The 24,088-nt window shown below is 34.2% G+C and overlaps 1 protein-coding gene across 3 annotated transcripts; it reads right to left on the bottom strand.

Moving 5' to 3' along the window:
• Positions 1 to 14,982: 14,982 nt before the first annotated feature.
• LOC111383782 lies at positions 14,983 to 19,455 on the bottom strand. Of its 3 annotated transcripts, none has more exons than XM_023007934.1 (4): positions 19,268 to 19,455; positions 16,867 to 16,949; positions 15,366 to 15,983; positions 14,983 to 15,267 (listed from the first exon to the last, which is right to left on the bottom strand). In XM_023007934.1, exons 1-4 carry the CDS (start codon positions 19,268 to 19,270, stop codon positions 14,994 to 14,996), a joined length of 978 nt encoding a protein of 325 aa, XP_022863702.1. In that variant the 5' UTR covers positions 19,271 to 19,455; the 3' UTR covers positions 14,983 to 14,993. The 3 variants fall into 3 exon arrangements, with proteins under 3 accessions (XP_022863702.1, XP_022863703.1, XP_022863704.1); XM_023007935.1 differs by lacking the exon at positions 19,268 to 19,455 and adding an exon at positions 18,747 to 19,141; XM_023007936.1 differs by lacking the exon at positions 16,867 to 16,949 and having other exon boundaries at positions 19,268 to 19,447.
• Between the last annotated feature and the right edge of the window lie 4,633 nt (positions 19,456 to 24,088).

The raw sequence follows: 24,088 nt of genomic DNA on the forward strand, positions 1-24,088 counted from the left end.
TCTTGTTCTTCTTCTTCTTCTTCTATTTGTTTTATATAATTACTTGGTCAAACTGCCATTTAAATAGATTATTAGTGTTTGAGTTCTTAATCTATCAAGCAAAAATTTATGTTTCATCCCTTTTGAAGTGGATTTGCCGATCATGATGGCACACTTATTTCTTGAGAAGAGATGGAAAGCATGCTCAATAAACTCAGCCCCTTTTTGTTTTGATATGTTTAGTGCATTAAACATTGAAAGAATGAGAAAACTTCAAGATTAACCACAGTTTTATGATCAAACCATTCAATAACAGAAATAAATGCAGAAAATAAAACAATCAACACGAGGATTTTTTTCAGTTCGGCGACCACTTTCTAACGCCTAATCCTTTGTTGAGCATCTATTATAAATGGATAAAGGACGGTTGCACTAATAGCCCAAAAACCGGCAACAAGTATACTAGAATATTACAAAGAATTAAACCACGAAAACTTATCTTTGCAAGAACTACACGACAGACCAATATTCCACAAAGAAATCGAACAAATCACTAAGATCTTTCAAGGAGTAGAACTGCTCACGATGAATCACACAGATTCACACAAATACCACACAGGTAGCACACTATTATGCAGATCTATAATATCACAAAGTATTCACGCATTGATTCACTGGAACACTCAAGATTTTTGAACCCTAATCACCAAGAAAAGAGGTATTCTCACGCAGAGAAGAGAGAAAACAGAGAGATGAACAGCCGACTCAAAAACCCTAAAAAATGTGAGCTGAAAAGGCATGTTTGGAATACTTAGTGATAGAAGGACCTGGAAGCTCATCCAACGATCATTACACAGCCACGTGTTTCAATCCGGTCAATTCCATTTATTTCCAAAAGTGTTAATCCAAAGCAAGACTTCATCACAATATTTGGAAGCACACTTTTATAAGTGATTAGAACACGGTTCGAATCTCAACAATCTCCATCTTGCTTCCAAATTCTTGGCCATAGTGCAGTCAGGAGCTTCACCAACAGTTTATAATTTCATTTACTCATAGTACTTGCATGATCAATAAGGAAAATCAATTGATAAAATCTTTAAGCAGTTTTGAAACTTGTTTAAAGGTATTACTTTTGTTCCCATGTCAGATGGATTATGCAATGTAGCAATTTTTCCAATCTTTAATAATCTTTTTGATGTTACATCTCTTATGAAATGGTATTTAAGATCATTATACTTGGCTCTATCATGGAACATGGGATTCTTACTTAAATGAATAGCACTTTGATTGTCAGAAAATAAGGTTGGATTAGTGTCCACTAAACCAAGTTCATATAGTAGGCCATTTAACAAAATACCTTCTTTAACGGCATCTGTGGAAACAATATATTCTGTCTCGGTGGAGGATAAAACAACTACCTTTTGTAATTGTGATTTCCAACTCACAATAGTACCACAGAACGTAAAGTAATAAGATGAGGTGAATCTCCTATTATCTTTATCTCCACCAAAGTCTGAGTCAGTATAACCTTTTAGTGTTACCCCCTCTTTATTTATCTTAACACTAGACCTATGTCAGATGAACCTTTTAAGTATTTCAACAACCATTTTAATGCTTCCCAATGACTTTTACCAGGATTGGCCATAAATCTGCTTAAAACACTAATACTATATGCCAAATCAGGTCTAGTACATATCATTAGATATATTACTGATCCTCTAACATTAGCATAAGGAATTCTATTCATTTTAGCATATTCTTCTTCAGTTTTAGGACATGCATCTGAGGTCAGTATAAAATGATTTGCAAGGGGCAATGTTACAGGTTTACACTCAAACATATTGAACTTTTTCAAGATTTTATTCACATAATCCTGTTGGTTTAAGAACAACATTCCATTTTCTTTATTTCTAACAATTTGCATACCAATTATCTTCTTGGCAGAGCCAAGATCTTCCATGTCAAATTCTGATTTTAGCTTTTGCTTAATGACATCAATTTCAGATTTACAAGCACTAGCAATAAGCATATCATCAACATAAAGAACCAAATAAAGAGAATTCTTACCACCACACCCTTTACAATATAAACATGTGTCATAATTGCTTCGATTAAAACCAAGTTTTAACACAGAGGAATCAAAACGTTTGTACCATTGTCTAAGGGCTTGTTTCAACCCATACAATGATTTTTTCAACAGACAAACAATTTTATTTGGATCACCTTTTTCAAAACCTATTGGTTGTCTCATATAGATCAATTCATCCAATTCTCCATATAGAAAAGTCGTTTTTACATCTAATTTATCTAATTCTCATTCAAATTGAGCAACCAAAGTCAGAATGCATCTTATAGTGGTATACTTAACTATAGGGGAAAAAATCTCATCATAGTCAATCCCTTCTCTTTGGGTAAACCCTTTTGCAACAAGCCTAGCTTTATATCTAATATTATTGTTACCCCCTTCTCCTTCTTTTATTTTATATATCCACTTGCAATCTATCAATTTTTGATCCTTAGGTTTGTCAACCAATTCTCATGTTTTATTTTTATGCAATGAGGTCATCTCCTCTTCCATAGCAGCTAATCAAATTTTTGAATCCTTAGATTTTATGGCATCATTATATGAACAAGGTTTAGATTCAATTTCATCTTGATAGGAGAATAATGAGACAAATCTGGCATGTTTCAGTAACAGAATTCTACCATTTTCCAAAAGTAATTTTATTGTTCCAATATCTTTCACTTTGCAGGTCATGTTGTTACCCATGATAACTTGGCCTCCCTTAATTTGTTCAAGGTCCAAAAAATAATTTTTGTTTGGGCACATGTGGAAAGAGCAATCTGAATCAAGAATCCATTCTTGATTTAGGTTCTTTTCAACATTTACAAGGACCGAGCCGTTATCACAACTCTCCTTATCATAGGACATAACAACATTACCTTCATTTGAATTCTTTCCTTTTAAATCATTTTACTTTTTGTAACAATCTTTAGCAAAGTGACCCAACTTACCACAATAATAATATTTCTTTCCCTTAGCCTTGGTTTTGTATTTCATTTTGTCATTATTTCTTTTCTTAGGGTCATTTGAAAACTTTGAATGAAAATTAGATTTACCGACATTTTTGCCTATTAACAAAAGATTTTCTCCCAAGAACCCTATTTCTCAAGACATTTATAATTATATCTGTGGTAAGACTATCTCTTCCATATTCTAAGGCATTCTTTAAGTCTCTATGCCTATCACTAATGGAGTTTAACAAAACCACTGCTAGCTGATCTTCTGATAATTTCTCATCACAGTTGGCAAGGTCCTGGGTCAGTTTAATAAATCTGTCCAGGTTCTCATCTAAATCAACTGAAGGGTCCATTTTGAAAGAAAAGAATTGTTTTAGCAAAAAAATATTTGTTTGGAACAATTTTTGGCTCATATTGGGCTTTCAATTTAGTCCACAATTCTTCAACAGTTTTAGTTTCTCCTATAGTCCTGATCACATTGTCTGAAAGGTACAGAAAAATTGTACTCCATGCTATTTCTTCTAACTCGGTTCTTTTACCAGCAGGCTAAGAATTATCTAAGGTTTTAGCACATTTCATTTGCATCAAGATAGCCCTCATTTTCTGACTCCACATATTAAAGTCTCCCCTCCCATCATACATACTCACTTCAAACTTAGCGGTAGCCATCACAAAATGTCAGGATAATGTACAAAGCACAAGTTTGAATTTCAAGAATACACAGAGGGTCACACATAACAGGACTACTTACAGATCACAGATTAGTGTTAATCAACAATGCACTTAGTAAGATAATCTCAAAACAATGATCACTCGATTCAAGGTAAAGAAACAGGAATAGAAAACAGAGATTGTTATCCTATGTATCTCAACTAAATTTCTCCAGCAAGACCTTCCAATTGCACTCCTCCACCGTGTTGTTATCTCAGATTCCCAAGACTTCTTGGAGTCTTTGGACAAAGACCAATCACGGGATGGTTTTATAGTACAAGGTAAATCAAGGGAAAATATTCAAGAAATACAACAGGTAAAATTACCAGACACGAAGTATAGGAAAGATCTCACCAGAAGAATTCTAAGAACTCAGATTCCTTTTGCTTGAGTTCACACAGTTTGAGGCAGTATTCGAATGCACAGTTTCCTCGAGGATCAGGTATCATTCAAGAGGCCATGGCTCTGATACCACTGAAAGAACGAGAAAACTTCAAGATTAACTACAGTTTTATGATCAAACCATTCAATAATAGAAATAAATGCAGAAAATAAAAGAATCAACACGAGGATTTTTTTGGGTTCGGCGACCACTTTCTAATGCCTAATCCCCTGTTGAGCATCCATTATAAATGGATAAAGCTCGGTTGCACTAATAGCCCAAAAACTGGCAACAAGTATACAAGAATATTCCAGAAATATTATAAAGAACTAAACCACGAAGACTTATCTTTGCAAGAGCTATACGACAGACCAATATTCCACAAAGGAATCGAACAGGTCACTAAGATCTTTTAAGGACTAGAACTGCTCACGATGAATCACACAGATTCATACAAATACCACACAGGGTAGCACACTATTATGCAGATCTATAATATCACAAAGTATTCACGCATTGATTCACTGGAACATTCAAGATTTTTGAACCCTAATCATCAAGAAAAGAGGTATTCTCACGCAGAGAAGAGAGAGAACAAAGAGATGAATAGCCGACTCAAAAACCCTAAAAAAAGTGAGCTGAAAAGGCATGTTTGGAATACTTAGTGATAGAAGGATCTGGAAGCTCATCCAACGGTCATTACACAGCCACGTGTTTCAATCCAGTCAATTCCATTTATTTCCAAAAGTGTTAATCCAAAACACGACTTCATCACAATATTTGGAAGCACACTTTTATAAGTGATGAGAACACGATTCGAAACTCAACAAACATGATATGAAAGAAAAGTAAATGGAAATGTTTATTATCTAATATAGTTTATCGTACACTACTACGTAACTGTATGATTATAAAGTTTCGTATACTTTCTTTCTTTTCTATGTAGAATTTAATTAGATTCAAGTATCTTAAGAAAACTGAAACTTTAAAATCTTGTAATTTCACCCGCGCCTTCGTTAGTCGCAATTTTACAAACTCGACTGAACATATGAATGAGTTAGCAAAATACGACGCTTAAACTTTAATAATATAGAAGTTTTCTATAAAAAAAAAAACATGTAGGCCATGATTTCCATGGAAAAATGGAAAATGAATTTCACTTTTCCACTTTTGTCATGTTTGATGGCAATTTTTTTCCATGGAATTTGTTTTCTTGGTTTTCTTGCCACATGGACATTTTCTTGGGTTTGTATGGAAAAATCCTATTTTTATTTTATTTTTATTTTTTTGCAATGGAAACAAATTCTATCCCTAATTATAAAAAAATATTTTCCCTTAATTAACAATTTTCATGTAAAACAAAGCCAAATTAATACCAAAAGATAGATAATTTTCTTGACTTTTTTTGGCAATTGAAACAAATTCTATCTCCAATACCAATAAATTCTATCTCTTTAATTGACAATTTTCATATAAAATAAAACCAAACGAATACCAAAAAATATTTTTATTTAAATATTTTCTACGTGAAAAATTATACCAATTAAACACAATAATCAATTCCCAGTAAAACAATTTCTAAGCAATTCAATTCATTGTGGTTTTCTTTTCACCTAAATTTCATCTTTGCAATCAAACGGACCCTTAGGTTCTATCTTTGTTGGCCGATCAATTCTTCTTAATTCACATATTTATTTTAAAAATAGAATTCAAGTACAAATTACTGAGTGCATCGACATTATTTTGCAAATTATATAAGGTAGTGTTTGATTCACCCAATTCCATGAAAATGGGTGGAAATTTTCCAATGAGAATTTTCCACCCAAAATGTAGTGTTTGATTTACAAGATTTTTCATGTAATTGGTTTCTAGCTTTTATTGGAAGTTGTGCTATTCCTTGATTTGGTGGAATTCCAATTCTCACCATATATGATGAGAATTGGAATTCTCGACTACTGTAGCGGATTTTTATTTTTATTTTTTATTATTATTATTTTTTTTAGATAATGGAAATCAATTCTAAGAATTATTGTAAAAAAATATTTCTCTTTCATTGATAATTTTCATGTAAAATAAAGTCAAATGAATACTAAAAAATAGATGATTTTCTTGAATTATTTATTTATTTATTTATTATTTTTTTTATTTTTCTTTTTGGCGATGGAAACCAATGTCATCCCCAATACCAGTAAATTCTATCATTTTAATTGACAATTTTCATGTAAAATAAAGTCAAACAAACATCCAAAAGCACTTTTACTTCAACATTTTCCACGTGGAAAATTATACCAATCAAATACAATAATTTACAATTTTCAAGAAAACAATTTTAGGCAATTCAATTCCCTAGAATTCGTTTTCCACTCAATTTAATTCCATCTTTCCAATCAAACAGACCCTAATTTAATTTTTCTAGAAATCGAGGAATCATATGGGGAATCCGGGTCCTCAGATTTGACAAAACATCTTTTGGCCCTTCTTAAGTAATCAAACAAAAAGGTACTTAGTTACACAGTAATCTAATTTAATTACGTTTTAAGCAACTTGGTGGAAAATGCAGCTCATAAAAGGGTTTAAATTAATAATTACGCTTCTGTTTGACAATTAGAGTGTGTTTGATTGACATGAAAAATATTATCTAGAAAAGAAAATATTTTCCATCTTTTATGGAAAATAAAAACCACCTCTACTCAAGGAAAATATTTTCCTTAAAAAAAGGAAAATTAGGCATATTTTCAAAAGTTGAAAAATGTTTTCTATGGAAAAAATAGCAATCAAACACTCCAAGTGAAAATGTGGATGAAAAACTGATATTTTCCATGGAAAATAAATGTAATCAAACACACCCTTAATGTGCAGTTGATATTAAGCCCTCATTTGGCCTTCATTTTTTTCAAATTATAATGTTTGGAATAGTATTTTTTTGAAAAATGTATGGTTGAAAAAGAAAGAAAAGTTTTCGATTTTCGAGTAATATTATTTTATAGAAAATTGTATGCTTGAAAATAAGAGAAAAGAAAAAAAAAATGAAAGAGAGTGTGGCCAAACGGGTCTTAATTGAATTTATTAATTATTTATAAATTTGTTTGCCAAACGAAGGCTAAGTTATCATTTAAGAAAGGATAGTGAATTAAAGTAATAATTGAAAACCAAAGTCGATATGGGTAGGCATGGCTAGAAGGGGTAAGATTAAGCAAGATTATTAAATGTTTAAAGCAGCTTTCAGTTTACCTAATACACGGAGACGCGTGAATATTATTATCATGAATAGGATTAAAAAAATTTATGCTTAGTCGGTCGCAAAACATGTAGACTAATCATCATATTTGTTTATATAGTCGACTCTAAATATAGTCTCTATTTCGTGTAGCTAAAAGTCAAATTTTAGTAAATTTTCATAAAAATTATAGACCCAAAAAATGTAATTCAAATAAATTATTCATTTTGACTTAAATTTTTATCAAGATTTTAAATCACACCAAACAGGCATAACTTAGCATATAGATACTACTAGAACGTTGGCGAAAAATTATACATTCAATCAATTTCAAATGTGTTCTGAGTTACATACACAAATGTAAAAATGGATTAAAATACAGTAGTGAAAAATAACCCAAATGGTATAAGTTAGTAACCTAGCTAGGTTTTAACCTTAAAGATACATTTGTTGGAACTCGACAAGATTAAAGAATAGATGCATGGGACAACGTTAGTCACTTTATCGATTCTATTCTATTCTATTCTATTCAATCTAATATACCGAATATAACATAAAGTCAAGTAGCATAAGAAAACATGCAAAAATAAATCCATAAGCAATGATTTAACATCTATATTGCCCAGCCTTGTGCTTTACCAAAGATCGAAAGGAGAAAATGTACGTGTGTATCACTGTATTGATGTGTCATTTTGTACCGAGATAAAATTATATTATCAGAACTGAATAGGCATGTTAAGGAAAATAGTTATTTATATTCAGGAGACCTTTAATTTATTGATTATCGTCTTCCTTTGACACTGGTCTGATTTGAGAGAAGAAGAACAAATATTTGGTTTCAATTAGATAATCAGGCCACATGATATTGCTTCTCAGCTGTACTGGTATAGGATGATTGGAACCAATGTTTTACTTAATTTGCTACTAATGTAGGAATTTGATTTTGCTGCTTGAAAGTCCTGAGGCCGATCATAGTTCATAAAGATGTAATAATTAATTTTGGATCACTTCAGAAATAATTCTTACTCTTCTGTCCTTTTTACAATGACGTTTGAGAACAAAGTAGGCAGATTGGCAGCCACAAAAGAAAAATCCCCAACTCAAAAAAGGAAAAGAAACGATTATAATAGTCGTATAGGTTACATGCTGCTACTTAAAGAGTTCAATGTAGGCAGTTTGGCAGCCACCCAAAAAAAATAAATAAATAAAAATAAAAATCCCCAACCCAAAAAAAGGAAAAGAAACGATTACAATAGTGGTATAGGTTACGTGCTGCTACTTAAAAGAGTTGTATCACAAAAACAGAATGGGGTTCTGTTAGACCCGCAATACAGGTCACCTATCAAAGGCGCAAGGGTAGAAGAGGAAATACACATGGAGAATAAGCTACATGCACGGTTACATAATATGGTCGGGAGGAATAGTCTAGAAGCAGAATTTGGCATTCAACAGGAGAGTGGTGAACCTCTCGAAAGTTCACAGCCATATCTTATCGTTTCCTTCTGTTCTTTTGTAATTTTGGTTTAATTGTCCTTACACAGAACTTCATTGAGTGTAATTCCAGTTAGTTAATGAAATTCAGCATTCAATTATCTCAAAAGTGTGATAGATAAATTGTCATTATCCCAGGTTCCTAATCAGAGCAAACCGATCCGATGGTGAACTTAGCAGATCGAGTGGGAAGTTTAGAAGGATCTTTAATATGGTCGGGAGGAATAGTCTAGAAGCAGAATTTGGCATTCAACAGGAGAGTGGTGAACCTCTCGAAAGTTCACAGCCATATCTTATCATTTCCTTCTGTTCTTTTGTAATTTTGGTTTAATTGTCCTTACACAGAACTTCATTGAGTGTAATTCTAGTTAGTTAATGAAATTCAGCATTCAATTATCTCAAAAGTGTGATAGATAAATTGTCATTATCCCAGGTTCCTAATCAGAGCAAACCGATCCGATGGTGAACTTAGCAGATCGAGTGGGAAGTTTAGAAGGATCTCAACAGAAATTTCAGGAGCAAATGGAAGGAATGCAAATAGGAATGGAGAAATTGCAGATAGAGTTGCAACAGGTACAGAATATCGAAAAAAATATGGCCATCATTTCCGAACAGTTCACCTTCATGAGGGCAAGGTGGGAGGAGGCTGAACGAGAAAGGAAACGCAAAGGACAAGCAGGAGCGAAGGACTTAGAATACACTGGGCAACCTGAGGTTTCTCCGGATATGGGGATGAATGGCAAAGAAGGGGGTTTTGCAATCAGTGGGGGCTGGAATACAGAAATCAAGGGGAGAAGGTTGGAGATGCCGGTGTTCACGGGAAATAATCCGGATGAATGGATTTTCAAGGCCGAACGATATTTCACTGTGAATCACTTAACGGAGTTGGAGAAATTGGAAACGGCCGGTTTGTGTTTTAAAGAAGGGGCACTATCTTGGTATCAATGGGAGCAAAAACGGAGGGATGTTCGTAATTGGGAAATGCTCAAAGAAACTCCTGCGAGCTCGCCTTCTCCGGATATGGGGATGAATGGCAAAGAAGGGGGTTTTGCAATCAGTGGGGGCTGGAATACAGAAATCAAGGGGAGAAGGTTGGAGATGCCGGTGTTCACGGGAAATAATCCGGATGAATGGATTTACAAGGCCGAACGATATTTCACTGTGAATCACTTAACGGAGTTGGAGAAATTGGAAACGGCCGGTTTGTGTTTTAAAGAAGGGGCACTATCTTGGTATCAATGGGAGCAAAAACGGAGGGATGTTCGTAATTGGGAAATGCTCAAAGAAACTCCTGCGAGCTCGCTTCAGATCGGCACTGGAGGGCACCACAGAGGAACGATTCCTGGCCCTCCAACAAGAGGGTTTGGTGATGAATTACAAGCACTCATTCGAGACACTAGCAGCTCCGATCGGTGATATTTCTGAGGCCATACTAGAAGGCCACTTCATAAATGGGCTGAACCCAGAAATTAAGGCCGAAATCAGGATGTTACAGCCTAGAGGGCTTGAGCAGATTATGGAACTGGCCCAAAGAATTGAAGAGAAGAACAAGGCCATGCAAGCCTACGCTACTGGATCTGGCCCATTAAGAAGTAAATTAAATCCTAACCCAGCTGGGTACCCTTCGTCTTCTAGAAATCAGTCGGGCACTCTCCAGATTTCCAACCCAAAATTATCGGCGACCAGATTTACACCTACTGTCGGTCCGATGTTCAAGAAGCTTAGTGAAGCCAAATTGAAGGTCAAGAAGGAAAAAGGGCTATGTTTCCGTTGTGACAAGAAATATTCCATTGGGCACAAGTGCAAGAATAAAGAGTTGCAGGTAATGTTGGTGTACGATGATGAACGACAGGAGGAGTGCAAAAATGAAGAGCCAACCGAGGAGGTAATAGAAGGAGGGAGACTGACGACCGGCGAAATGGTGGAATTATACATGAATTCGGTGGTGGGTCTTACCCCACCACAAACCATGAAGCTGAAAGGAAAAATTGCCGACGAGCAAGTAGTGGTGCTAATTGATTGTGGGGCTAGCCATAATTTCATATCAGCAGACTTCGTGTAGAAATTGGAGTTGCCTAGAACAGAGACATTAAGATATGGGGTGATCATGGGGACTTGGCGGTGCAAGAGGCAGGAATTTGTAAAGGAGTGCAATTATCCTTGCAGAATATAAAGGTAGTGGAGGACTTCCTTCCTTTGGAGTTGGGGAGTTCCAACGTGATTCTAGGAATGAAATGGCTTTCAACTCTAGGCCAAACGAAAATTGATTGGAAGGCACTCGAGATGAAATTTCAGGTTGGGGGAACTACAATGACCTTGCAGGGAGACCCGAGCCTTAGCAAAACATTGATTACGTTGAAGGCTATGGTCAAAGCATTCAAAGGAGAGGGAGAAGGAGTGCTTCTGGAGCTAGGCAACCTGGGAGTTGACTGTGGGGAGTGGCAGAGAGGGATATCGGTGGAAATTAAGCAGGTATTGGAGGAATTTGAGAAGTTGTTTGAAGAACCCGTGGGGTTGCCACCCCCACGGACCAGAGATCACGCGATTACTCTTCAACCAGGTACTGCCCCTATCAACGTAAGGCCCTATCGCTACCCGCATGCTCAAAAAAAAAGAGATAGAGAAGTTAGTTCGTGAGATGTTAGCTGCTGGGATCATCAAGCCTAGCAGCAGCCCGTTTTCTAGCCCTGTTCTACTGGTGAAAAAAAAAGATGGGGGATGGAGGTTTTGTATAGATTACAGAGCAGTGAACAAGGTGATTGTACCAGATAAGCTTCCCATTCCCGTGATAGATGAACTATTGGATGAATTACATGGGGCCACGATTTTTTCTAAGTTGGATTTGAAGGCAGGCTACCATCAGATTCGGTCAAACCTGATGACATTTCGAAAACAGCGTTCAAAACACATGAAGGGCATTATGAGTTCATCGTCATGCCGTTTGGACTCACTAACGCCCCGGCCACATTCCAATCACTCATGAATGAAGTATTCAAAGAGAAACTGAGGCGCTTTGTGTTAGTGTTCTTTGATGACATTTTAGTATTCAGTCGCAGTGAAGAGGAACACATTAGGGGTTCACTGGGTATTACCGCCGTTTTGTTAAGAATTATAGCAACTTGGCGTGGCCCTTAACAGAAGGATTATGTAAAGACAATTTTTTCTGGGATGAGGAATCAGAACGAGCCTTTAATAGCTTGAAGGTAGCCATGACTACGGTGCCGGTACTTGCTCTTCCTGACTTCAGTAAGCCTTTCATCATAGAGACCGATGCTTCGGGGTTTGGTTTGGGGGCAATACTTATGCAGGACCAGCACCCCATCGCATTTTTTAGTCATGCTCTTAACCCAAAGGAAAGGGTGAAATCAGCATATGAGCGAGAGTTGATGGCCATCGTTTTCGCAGTTCAGAAGTAGAAACATTATTTGCTGGGTCAGAAGTTCTTGGTTCGAACCGAAAAAAAAAGTTTGAAGTTTTTAATGGAGCAACGGGAAGTAAACCCGGAGTATCAGAAGTGGTTAGTTAAATTGATGGGGTATCAGTTTGAAATTCAATATCGTCCAAGAAGTGAAAACAAGGCGGCTGATGCATTGTCTCGAGTAAGTTCTTCATCTGGATTAATGGCAATCTCAGTTCTAGCAGTGGTGCAACTAGAAGTATTAGCTGAAGAGGTAAGGGCACACCCACAATTGCAGGGGGTCATCCAGGACATCACCAGAGATTCCCTCAGCAGGCCTGATTATGCAATGGTAAATGGTCAATTACTATTTAAAGGAAGGTTGGTGCTACCCAAAGGGTTGACATTAATTCCCATACTACTACAAGAGGGACATGATGGCAAGTTAGGAGGCCACTCTGGATGGTTGAAGACCTACAATCGGATAGCAGCAAGTGTATACTGGGACGGAATGAATGAAATCAGACATAAGCAAGTATGTTAGACAATATACGGTTTGTCAGCAAAACAAGTACAGTGCTCTCTTACCGGCAAGCCTTTTACAACCACTCGCTATTCCAAATCAGGTCTGGGAAGATATTGCCATGGATTTCATCGAGGGGTTACCGAAGTCCGGGAATATGGACACCATTCTAGTGGTGGTTGATAGACTGAGTAAATATGGGCACTTTATTGGACTCAAACATCCTTTTACGGCTGCTAGTGTGGCGAGAATTTTCATCAAGGAAGTGGTACGACTCCATGGAGTACCGCATTCCATCATTTCAGATCGAGATAAAGTTTTTGTGAGTCATTTTTTGGAAGAGTTATTCAGGTTGCAAGGAACTAAGCTCAGCCGAAGTACAACTTATCATCCCTAGTCCGATGGACAAACAGAGGTATTGAACCACAGCTTAGAAACTTATCTTCGATGTTTTGCTTCATCTCAACCTAAATCTTGGTTAAATTGGCGGCCATGGGCAGAATTGTGGTACAACACGTCCTTTCATACAGCCACCAAAGCTACTCCTTTTCAAATTGTATATGGGCGAGAACCCCCAACTTTGGTGAGAATTGAAAGAGGGTGCACTCCAATTTCAGTGGCAAAACAACAATTGTGGGAACATGATCGAATACTAGATGAATTAAAGGCACAACTACTCCGAGCTCAAGCTAAAATGAAAGGCATAGTCGACACTAAACGCAGAGATATCTAGTTCAAAGTTGGGGACTTGGTATACTTGAAGATCAGACCATATCGCCGAAAGACTTTGGCTGCCAAGAATAATGAAAAATTGGCTCCAAGATTCTATGGTCCATTTGTAGTGGAAAAGAGGATTGGACCAGTGGCGTATAAGCTGTCCTTACCACCCACATGTAGCATTCACCCGATTTTTCATGTATCACAGTTGTGCAAGGCAGTGGGAGCAACACATGCTGTGGATGAAGTGCCTAATCAATTGAATGAGGAGTTAGAAATGTTGGTGGAACCTGAAGCAGTGCTGGGGGTGCGACCTGGATCAGGTCACAACATTAGGGGACTGGATGTGTTGATTCAATGGAAGGGGTTGCCACCATTGGAAGCAACGTGGGAATCGTATGACCTGTTGAAACAGCAATTTCCCTCCTTTCACCTTGAGGACAAGGTGAGTCTTGTTGGGGGGAGTAATGTTAGACCCGCAATACAGGTCACCTGTCAAAGGCGCAAGGGTAGTAGAGGAAATACACAGGGAGAATAAGCCACATGCACGGTTACATAATATGGTTGGGGGGAATAGTCTAGAAGCAGAATTTGGCATTCAACAGGAGAGTGGTGAACCTCTCGAAAGTTCACAACCATATCTTATCATTTCCTTCTGTTCTTTTGTAATTTTGATTTAATCGTCCTTTCACAGAACTTCATTAAGTGTAATTCCAGTTAGTTAATGAAATTCAGCATTCAATTATCTCAAAAGTGTGATAGATAAATTGTCATTATCCCAGGTTCCTAACAGGTTCACTGGCGCTTCTATGTGTTTGGATGGGTTATATGAGATGATTTGGTCCTCACAACAGAGTTCTAGTGAAGTTGATAGGATACTGGATGGTTTGAAAGGATTTTTGATGTTTTACAAGAGGATTTAGCCACTGCTGTATGATTTAGTGACTTCTCTTTTCGAACGTACATCAATGTGTGGCTTTAAGCATATTCATTAAATCATCAAGAGTTTTACACCTGTTTTGCAAGAACAGATATATCATATACAACCTGATTCCCCTCAATTAAACAAAAGAATATCCCATTGAAGAAAAAGCTCAAGGCCTTGCCTTATGCTAGGTGACAGGTTCATACTACATCTGTTCGAATTCTTTATAATTCCAGTTCAGATTGATGGTTGCGTCATTTGTATATGGTTAATTCTGTTACTCTGATATTGCAAGAAGTGATTTGGTCCTTAAGACATCTAAGACATGTATTCGTGTGCGTGCGTGGTTTTTATTCTTTTAAGTTTTTCAACTTGGGTGGCGGGTGCAAAGTCCTGATTATTGCCCTGGCCTCATTCTAACTCATGTTCATTGCTTTATATGATTGTACCTTTTTTTCATTTTACTCCCTAGTGTACAAGTATCCATCACAAGCAGTACAGAGACAACAAAAAGCAAAACAGTTATAAAAATGGAGAAAGAGAAGATATTGTTACACAGTACTCTACATGATAACAAACAAGATTTTAAATCTTGTTTCTCCTTTAATTCCTCTCATATGCAAAAATCTAGCATACCAAACATATCATAAAAGATAGGAAACAACTATCAAAGGAGTACCTTGTGTCTGATGGAAAGAAATAGAGGGCAATACTATCATCGCTGGGCTGTGACGTCTCAAAACTCTTTGGCCACATACGAGACTTTGGAAGCATTTCCATGTGAAGCACTCCTTGAAACTGATTTGCCTCATCAAACACTTTTCGGCAAGCTTTACTGGATATGTGAGCTACAAATTCATCAAGCATACCATTATCTTTGTTCTGTATGTTAAAACTTCCCCTGTCAATAAAAGGAAGAGAGAGTTGCTAATGAGCACCCACGAGAAAGCACTTTACAAGTTTCGGTAACCTGTTTCATATATGTATGATTTTCCTCACCTCCAAATTGGTGTAATTACAGGTAGTGCAGGTTCTTGGCAACCAAGAGCTGAGGAGACATTTGGGAGATATTTTGGAGCCTCCTCATGTGAATTACTTATATTCGGATCAGCATAAATACTATTCCGCCCATGCTCCTCTGAATTGGCTTCACAAAACACAGCATTTTTCATCTTCCTTTTTTTGAAAGATGTCTTGTGCACCAAAGAAGTATGCTCTCCCATGCCCGGCTCACTATCTGATTCACAAGATTGCCGGGAGTGACAGTTTTGATCTCTCTGCTTTCCAGGTCCATGCTGGTCTTTTTCAAAAATGGAGCAAGTACTGCCACTGACCGATTTGTCACATTCAGCCAAGCCAATCTTTGTACAAGTCGCGGATGATTTTGGTGTGGTGTCACCTTCACAAGCATTCCTTTCTGTCTCAAATGCCAACGTATCACATTTCTTCGGTTCTTCTCCAGACAACACTTTGATATCTTCTGAAACTGTACATTCCTCTTCATTGCATGTGACAGCATCACATTTCTCGGGAGCAGATTGTTTTTGCAGTACCACTTCGCAGTCATCACATACCCAATGAACATATTCATCGAAAGTGACTACCTCCATGCAGTAGCTGAAGAAAAAACAAAGTTAAAAAACAGGAATAGGATGAAAATCCCCCAAAGTATCAATCTAACCCCCAGCTCCAGAATGGGTACAATTCACGTGTACAGACAGTGCAAACGATGAGATAATGAGAAATTGCATCATTGGTCTCTAATCTATTTGTCAAGTAGGAAGTTGATCCCCAATTATCAAAAAAAGCAAGTTGATCCTCAAGCTGTCTTTGTTGCACAATCGGTTCCCAAAAATAGTGTCCACAAACCTTCACATGCCATAATGGAAACAACCAGCCGAAGTTGAGAAACAAACCTTGTTTCATAAAATTGGACATGCAAGGACCACATAGAAATTTAGCGGAGGTTTGGATAGTTTCCGTCGTAGAAGACTGATAGTGTAAATATTACGAAAATTTGAAGGCCAATTTGCTAATCATCTAATAACTTGGGAACCAGCGCAATTTTCCCTAAGATAATGGTTGAACAAACAGAAAATCAATTTGCTACTCATATAATATCTTGGGGACCAGTGGTACAATTTCCCTACGGAAATTAAAAATACAAGTACCAATGATTTGCAGCAGGTCAATTTAATCCATCTTATGCCAAATTTGCTGGAGGCTCTAGCCCCATTATACCAAATTGACATTTTTAAAAGTCAGGGAAATTAAAAATACAAGTACCAATGATTTGCAGCAGGTCAATTTAATCCATCTTATGCCAAATTTGCTGGAGGCTCTAGCCCCATTATACCAAATTGACGTTTTTAAAAGTCACTGACACAACATAGAATTAAATTTATTTCTGCAAATTGTTTTCTGTATATAGAGAGGGGGAGAGAAGGGGAGTACAACATAAGTTGAACAATTAACAAAGAAAATCAGCAGTACAATTTACCGATGCAAAACACAGTCAAGACAATTGACACAGTAAACAAAGGCATTAGTTGTTCCCTTGTCGCCACATTGCAGACATATCTCCTGCATGATGAATTTATACACCAGTCAAGCAACATAAGGATCAAGTGAAATCGAAAGTGCCAAGTCAAATAATTTCTTTAAAGTTTATCGAAGAAATACTGCTTCAAAAAAAAAAGGGCCATCAATAATCTTAACTTGAACTTTTTTCTTTTCCTCCTAATGTTAAATTAAACATTTAAGATTCATTTCATATCCATGGTTGAGGCATAAAAGCATTAGCCATTTATTGGTAAATAGATGCCGATCATGTGAATGAATTGATCATGTTAAAGTAAATATAAATAGAAAAGAAATTTTTTGGTAATGAAATATAAAAATTGAAAAAACAAAATAACAGAAAACTTTTGCAACACAGAAAACAAAGCCTGAAACTACCTTTCACTGGTTCCATTTCAAAATATGATGATTTAACCAACTATTGAGTACTTTCAACCGGACACTTCATTTGTTGACTAATCTTGCAAAACAAAACTACTAATAATTCAGTTACGAAACTATTTAGCCCTTGTTATTTTCTTAAAAATAATGCTATCTAGCATCAGTCTAGGTGGATATGTTTTATAGGTTCAATTAAATGAGTCATGTGACTTTGAATTTAAATACATTATATATCTTTCATTTAATATCATGTAACTGTCACAACTGATGCTTAACACCAATGCTCAATGGTGATAAATAGCATTACTTTTTTCTAAAACTCATTTTTAACCACACATTTTTTGAGACCCACAACTTTTAACAATTTTTCAATCATACATTTCATTTAAAATCCTTTAAAAATCTGATTTTTAACTAAACCAAACATGGGCTTAGTAACACATGAAAATAATGAACCTCAATGTTCGTACCAAAAATACAAATTTTACCACAAAGCCATCAAACAAGTGACAGCTTTATCTTATTAAGAATGATATTCATTCATGCAAACCAGCAATTACAAATGAACATGTAAAATATCATAAATGCAGAATTTGCATAAATCTGTAGCCATTTCAATTGCACCCATCAAGCTAAGTCTAATTGGAGTTATTCTCTTGTTCTTGTTGGAGGAAAATATACAACAAAATTCTAAGAGTGGGCTACATGAATTCTTTTCCATCATTAACCAGTTCTAGGTCTACTGAAGCCTGAAGGTCTAAAACAACAAGATCCGTAACAATTACCCAAAAACAAGTTCTATTTGGCCCCTTGATTGGTGTAGATAAAAAATTGATAAAAATGTCAAATTAAAATCAATAATTAATTTTAATTACACATTTCATCAACTTCTATAAAATTCTACTATTTTAATCTACACCACACAGGGGCTTAGTTTATCAACCCCCCCCCCCCCCCCCCCCCCCCCTGTCATGTTGTACAAGATCGTTGGAGGAAAAAATAAGAAACTTTAATAATGTCGTAATACTACTAAGAGAAAGTGATTAACCATATATCTATACATAAAGAATTCAAAAAATATAAACCCATTTTGGCAACGACTTTCCGCATTCTCTAAATCAGATTCCTTCACATATTTCAATGTAAATGCAAAATTCAGTACTTCAGAATATACATCTTTATTCTATAGTTGAGACCAGACCAAAACTTTTTAAGTCCATCATAAATAGATTTTATGTAACACAATGAACACATCACGATCTTTCCATTAAAAAAATCGTCAAGTGTCACATGTCCATAGTCCATACCCTCACAACAGAATACACACCCATAATACCACTTAGGGGGTAAGCAATTCTAAAAACTTGAACACATCTTTCTCTGTGAACCGAAATTCCTAAGACTCTCAAACTCACTCACCAACTTCAGTGTCAGATTTTGATTGGCCGTCCCTCCCTTTCTTGTAGAAGGCCAAATGCGCTAATGAGAAAATATTTTGGCAGAATCAGCACAAGAAGATTATTCATCAGTTAACCGGGAAAAGTCTTGCCATAAAACATAAAACGGAACCTCTGTTATAAACTTGGGAACCTAATTTTCCCAAATAACATCAAAAACCAACATCAGGGGTTCTGAAGCCCAACTACAAGCACATTAAATGAGCAAGCAAAATTTAAAGAACAAAAACCCATTCGTGAAACAAGCATAAACTTCAACTCCTAGGGCAAGGAAAAGTGACAGGAAAGGGTAAATGAAGAAAGAAAAATCAGGCTGGAATGCAGCAAAATTTCCTTTAATGCCAATTAATTAAAGACATTCAACAATGTCATGTGAAATACCAGCAAACTGAAGCGTAGATATACGAATATATACGATGCAGGTACAAAAAGACCATAAAAACTCGGAGAAAAATTGAGGCAACACTAGAGGGAGAAAATTACCATGATTGATGTAAATTCAGACGGCCCAGGAAGAGTTAAATTTTCTGATGTAAAATTCTTTATTTAACAACGAAAACTTGGAGCGAAAAGCGAGCCTTTCAAATGGACAAGGTAAAGGACGAATTTCAGATCATTATTCTTTTTCCCGTTCGGGTTGGGGCTTTGGGGTTAAGAGGGATATCTATAATAAAAAATTGGTGAAAGGGTTTAAGGGAAGATTATGTGAATTAAGATTAAATAGTAGTTTGGTTTTTCTGAAAATGTAAATTTGGCTCGCGAACTCGAGCGGTCCATAATTCAATCCAATAAGAAACCCGAGTCAATTCGGCTTGTAGTTTGAAAGAATCGAATCAAGGCTTAGATCGAGCCCTATTTTGAGACATGGCTCAAGCCCAAGCCATCCCCTGCGTGTCACTGACCATTTCGGCCCGTAACACAAAAAAAATGGAAAAGAGAGCCACCTGCCGCCTATCCTGTTAAGGTAGCAGCAAGTGCTTTGAGTCTTTGATTGAATTTTGAATTTGAAATTTAAATTTGGTTGAAATTAATATATTCTTTTACTATAAATATGAGGTAAAATTTTGAATTTCATATCAATTTTGAGTTTTATTTAATTTATAATTCATACAAATTAAATAAATTTTAAATTCTTTAAAAAAATGTTAGATTTGTCACAAGAAAAAAAAAATTGAGCCGGCTTGACTTGACCCGCTAGGGCTTGATTTGAAAACTCGAGTCAAGTTTAGATTTTTTGGCCGAGTAAAAGTTCGGCTCGAACTAAAAAAAGCATGAACCATTTTACTCAAGTCGAGCCTGAGCTTTGAATTTCGACTCTCGAGCAAGCTCGACTTGACTCGATAATATTCCTAGATTTTTCATAAACCCTAGTGGGCCATTAACCAGTACAGTGACAAGGAAAACGAAAGTTAAACTTTGAAAATATTCTATATTTTTTAAGAAAACTGCTTTATTTCTCTGAATTTGTATAGTTTCACCAATAAGGCAAAAACAAGAAGCCAAGGGCCTGTTTAGCTTATGTTTTGATTTTCGATTTTTTGTTTTGAATTTATTTTCAATTTTCTATTTTTGAGGTTTGTTTTCAAATAGTTAAAAACATGTTTGGTTTGTTATTTTGAAAAATTATTTCTCAAAACAAAAAACTACAAAACTAGTTCAATTTATAATTTTGAAAAATTATTTTTTGATATTTTATTCCACGAAAATTATTCAAGAAAAGTAGAACAATTTTATGTTAATATATTAACATAAAATAAATATGTTTTAAAGTTAGCGAATTTTAAAATATTTTTTCTAGCTACAAACGTAAAATAAATAATAAATTGAGTTCAAAATATAGGAAATAAAAATAAAAATTAATGATGTGAATTGATAATGTTTTTATCTTTGTTCATTTAATAGTATTTTAAGATTTTTATGTAAACAATCTTTAAAAGTTTTAATTATTTTTATTCTTTACTTTTTACAATTTTTATTTTTTTAGAAATTTTTATAATTTTTTTTTAAGAATTTTTTTTTTTTAACTTCTTATAATTTATCAAATTTATTTTTCTTGAATTTTATTTAAACGCTTATTTTCCAATTTTATTTTTTTTTTAGTGTTTACAGAATTTTCACTCGAAACACTCAAAACGTCAAAATGCATTTTGAATTTTATGTTATAAGTTTATTCTTATTTTCAAAAATGTATTTTCAGAAATACTAGATTAAACACATTTTTAATGTTTTGTAAAATTTAAAACTAAAAACTGCTTGAAAACAGCAAATCAAGCGCACCTTAATTTTCTATCAAACGAAAGTGATAGGGAGAAACTTCGTTCTTTATTGTATGTGTTTTTCATTGAATACTAGTGTTTATATAGGACTAAAGTCAAAAATTCAAAAGACCTTTAAGATCAGAATCACTTCCCCTAAATAAATAAAGTTGCAAAAAGGTTGGACATGCCATCCCCATCAAAATAAATAAAGTTTTCTGAAAAGAAAAAAAAATCCTTGGGAGGAAAAAGGATAAGAGACAGAGGGCAAAAGTGATCTTTTTATTTATAATCCTACATATTCTCAAACGTTTTCAGTTATGGTTCGTGGGCCAAAGAGTACAATACAAGCAAAGGTTCCTAAATTCATAGAAATATAAAACTATCATGCTTGCATTTCCACTATTTGAGTCTCCAACAATTATTTCAATAGTTAGATAACTGATTTGATCTATAGATGAATATGCAAGCTAAGAGCGCGTTTGGTTTGCCATTTTCTATTTTTAAATTTCGAAAATGTCAAAAACGTATTTGGTCTGTCGTTTCCAAAAATGCATTTCTGATAATTGAAAACTCAAAGCGATTTTTTTCCATTTTGAATGTTATCAGTTAAAAAACTCAAAACTCGGAAAAATCACAAAACACGCCTTTTTTTATTCAAGGAATGCTCGATAGTACTTTTAAAATAAGCTGTTATAACATAATACAATTTAATGAAGCATAATAATTTTAAAATCCACAACATTTCGATTTCCATTATTTTTTTTTTTTATCAAAATTTTGAGGAATTATTATTTATTTATTTTTACTGTCCAAGTGACAGCAAAATACATCCAGAAAGATGAAAAACAAACTAGTTATTTTCTTTACAACGATTCCTATTTTTTGTCTATAAATTTATTATTTTATTTTTGTAATTAGAAAAAATAATAAATTCACCAAGTTTAAAATATATATTATCTGATAATATATTAGCATGAAATTATTATGTTTTACTAAATAATCAAATTAATTGAATAAATGTCATAAAACAATTTCTAAAAATTTATTATTTATTATTTTACTTTTGTAGCAAGAAAAAAATAGTAAATTCACCAAGTTTAAAATGTATATTATCTAGTAATATATTAACATAAAATTATTATGTTTTACGAAATAATCAAATTAATTAAATAAATGTCATAAAACAATTTCTAAAAATTTATTATTTATTATTTTACTTTTGTAGCAAGAAAAAAATAGTAAATTCATCAAGTTTAAAATGTATATTATCTAGTAATATATTAACATAAAATTATTATGTTTTACGAAATAATCAAATTAATTAAATAAATATCATAAAACAATTTCTAAAAATTTTAATCCAAATGCATTTTCTAGTTTTCTGTTTTGAGAAATCATTTTTCAAAATAATAAACCAAACACGTTTTCTGTAATTCGAAAAAAGTCTCTTAAAACAGAAAACTAAAAATGAATTCAAAACAACTTAAAATAGAAAATGGAAACACAAACCAAAAGCACCCTAAACTTTGCATGCCTATTAGAGGTTTTTAGAGCCTAACTTCTGCTTTTCAAACAAATACATGCATTTTATGTGTTTGGTAAACTTAAAATGTTCAAAAGATTATTATTAAGTCCCTGTTTGCCCCCATTTTTGTTAATGAAAATGGGGGGAATAGTGTTTTGTTGAAAAAATGAGTAGTTGAAAAGGAAGGAAAATTTTTCGATTTACGTGTAATATTATTTTATGGAAGATTGTGTGGTTGAAAATAGGAAAGAGAAAAATAGAATGTAATGAAATGTAATTTAATGGGGATCAAACAGGGGCTAAATAATCTGCACCGATTGAATCATGACGGTCGAATCATGAAAAGTAGTAAAATGATAGCTTTTCAAGTTTTGCTTCTAATTTCTCTAATTATCAAATATTAAAATGTAAATGTTAACCCCTATGAGCAAAAGTAATTTCTTTCTTATCTTTACTTTGTAGTATTCTGCATTTATTTGTTATTCAATTCTATTATAATATAGTCTTATTTGTCATTCACGTTCGAAATATTCCCCTTTTTTAACTTAATCATTGACCTCTCAAATTATTTTCTAATGCTAAAAAATTTTGGGATTTGATAAAATTTTATTTCATTTTTTTTTCCAACATAAATGGTAAATATATTGTATTAAATAAATATTTAATAATATTATCCATCTGTCAATTTATAGGTGGTTATACTTTCATGAAGGCGTAAAAATACTTATTTATTGCTTATATTTTTAAGTAAACAAAAAATAACAAATATAAAATTATGTAATTATATTTGCAATTTTTTTCGAGACACGAGAAAATACCTGAACAGAAAACCTCATTAGGGACCATATATACTAAGTAACAAATGCAACAAAAAAATGACAAGAACATAAGTGCTGGAATAAGCAATTGTTGAGGACTTTTAGTGCAATTAAAAAGTGATACACCAAATAAAAACTATAGGAACAATATAACCATGCATCAATTTTATAAGAACCTATTTGAACCCCATTTTTAGAGAAAAATGCATTTTGGGATATTGATTTGATAGAGAATGTGTGGTTATAAAATATGGAAAAGTTTTGAGTTTGCGTTTAATATTATTTTATTGAAAAATGTGTAATTAAAATGAAGAAAGAGAAAAATGTATTTTAAAAATAATGAAAATCAAACAAGGACTTTTATTATTAATATTTTTTTATCTTTCACATCGAACTACTCAATCTTCCGTTTTCTAAGCACTTTCATCTTTCTTTTCGATTTTCTCTAGCAAAATAGACGTTAAAGGACAATTCGCCCTTAAGTTTTGATAATAAGAAACAATATTTGAAAAAACCTCAAAAACAAGTTTTTATTACTTCAAAATTGACAAATTTGACATTTTCTAAGCATTATTCTCACTGAAAATAATCTCTCTAAGTCAATGCTGTAGATGTTGAAAAAAAAACTAGTTGCAGTAACATGAAAAACAGTAAAATATGGAAAATAAAACTTATCGACTGATTGAGCATCTTGACAACACGA

Source organism: Olea europaea, unplaced genomic scaffold (genome assembly GCF_002742605.1).
Source record: "Olea europaea var. sylvestris unplaced genomic scaffold, O_europaea_v1 scaffold2757, whole genome shotgun sequence".
In the NCBI taxonomy this organism is placed as follows: domain Eukaryota; kingdom Viridiplantae; phylum Streptophyta; class Magnoliopsida; order Lamiales; family Oleaceae; genus Olea; species Olea europaea.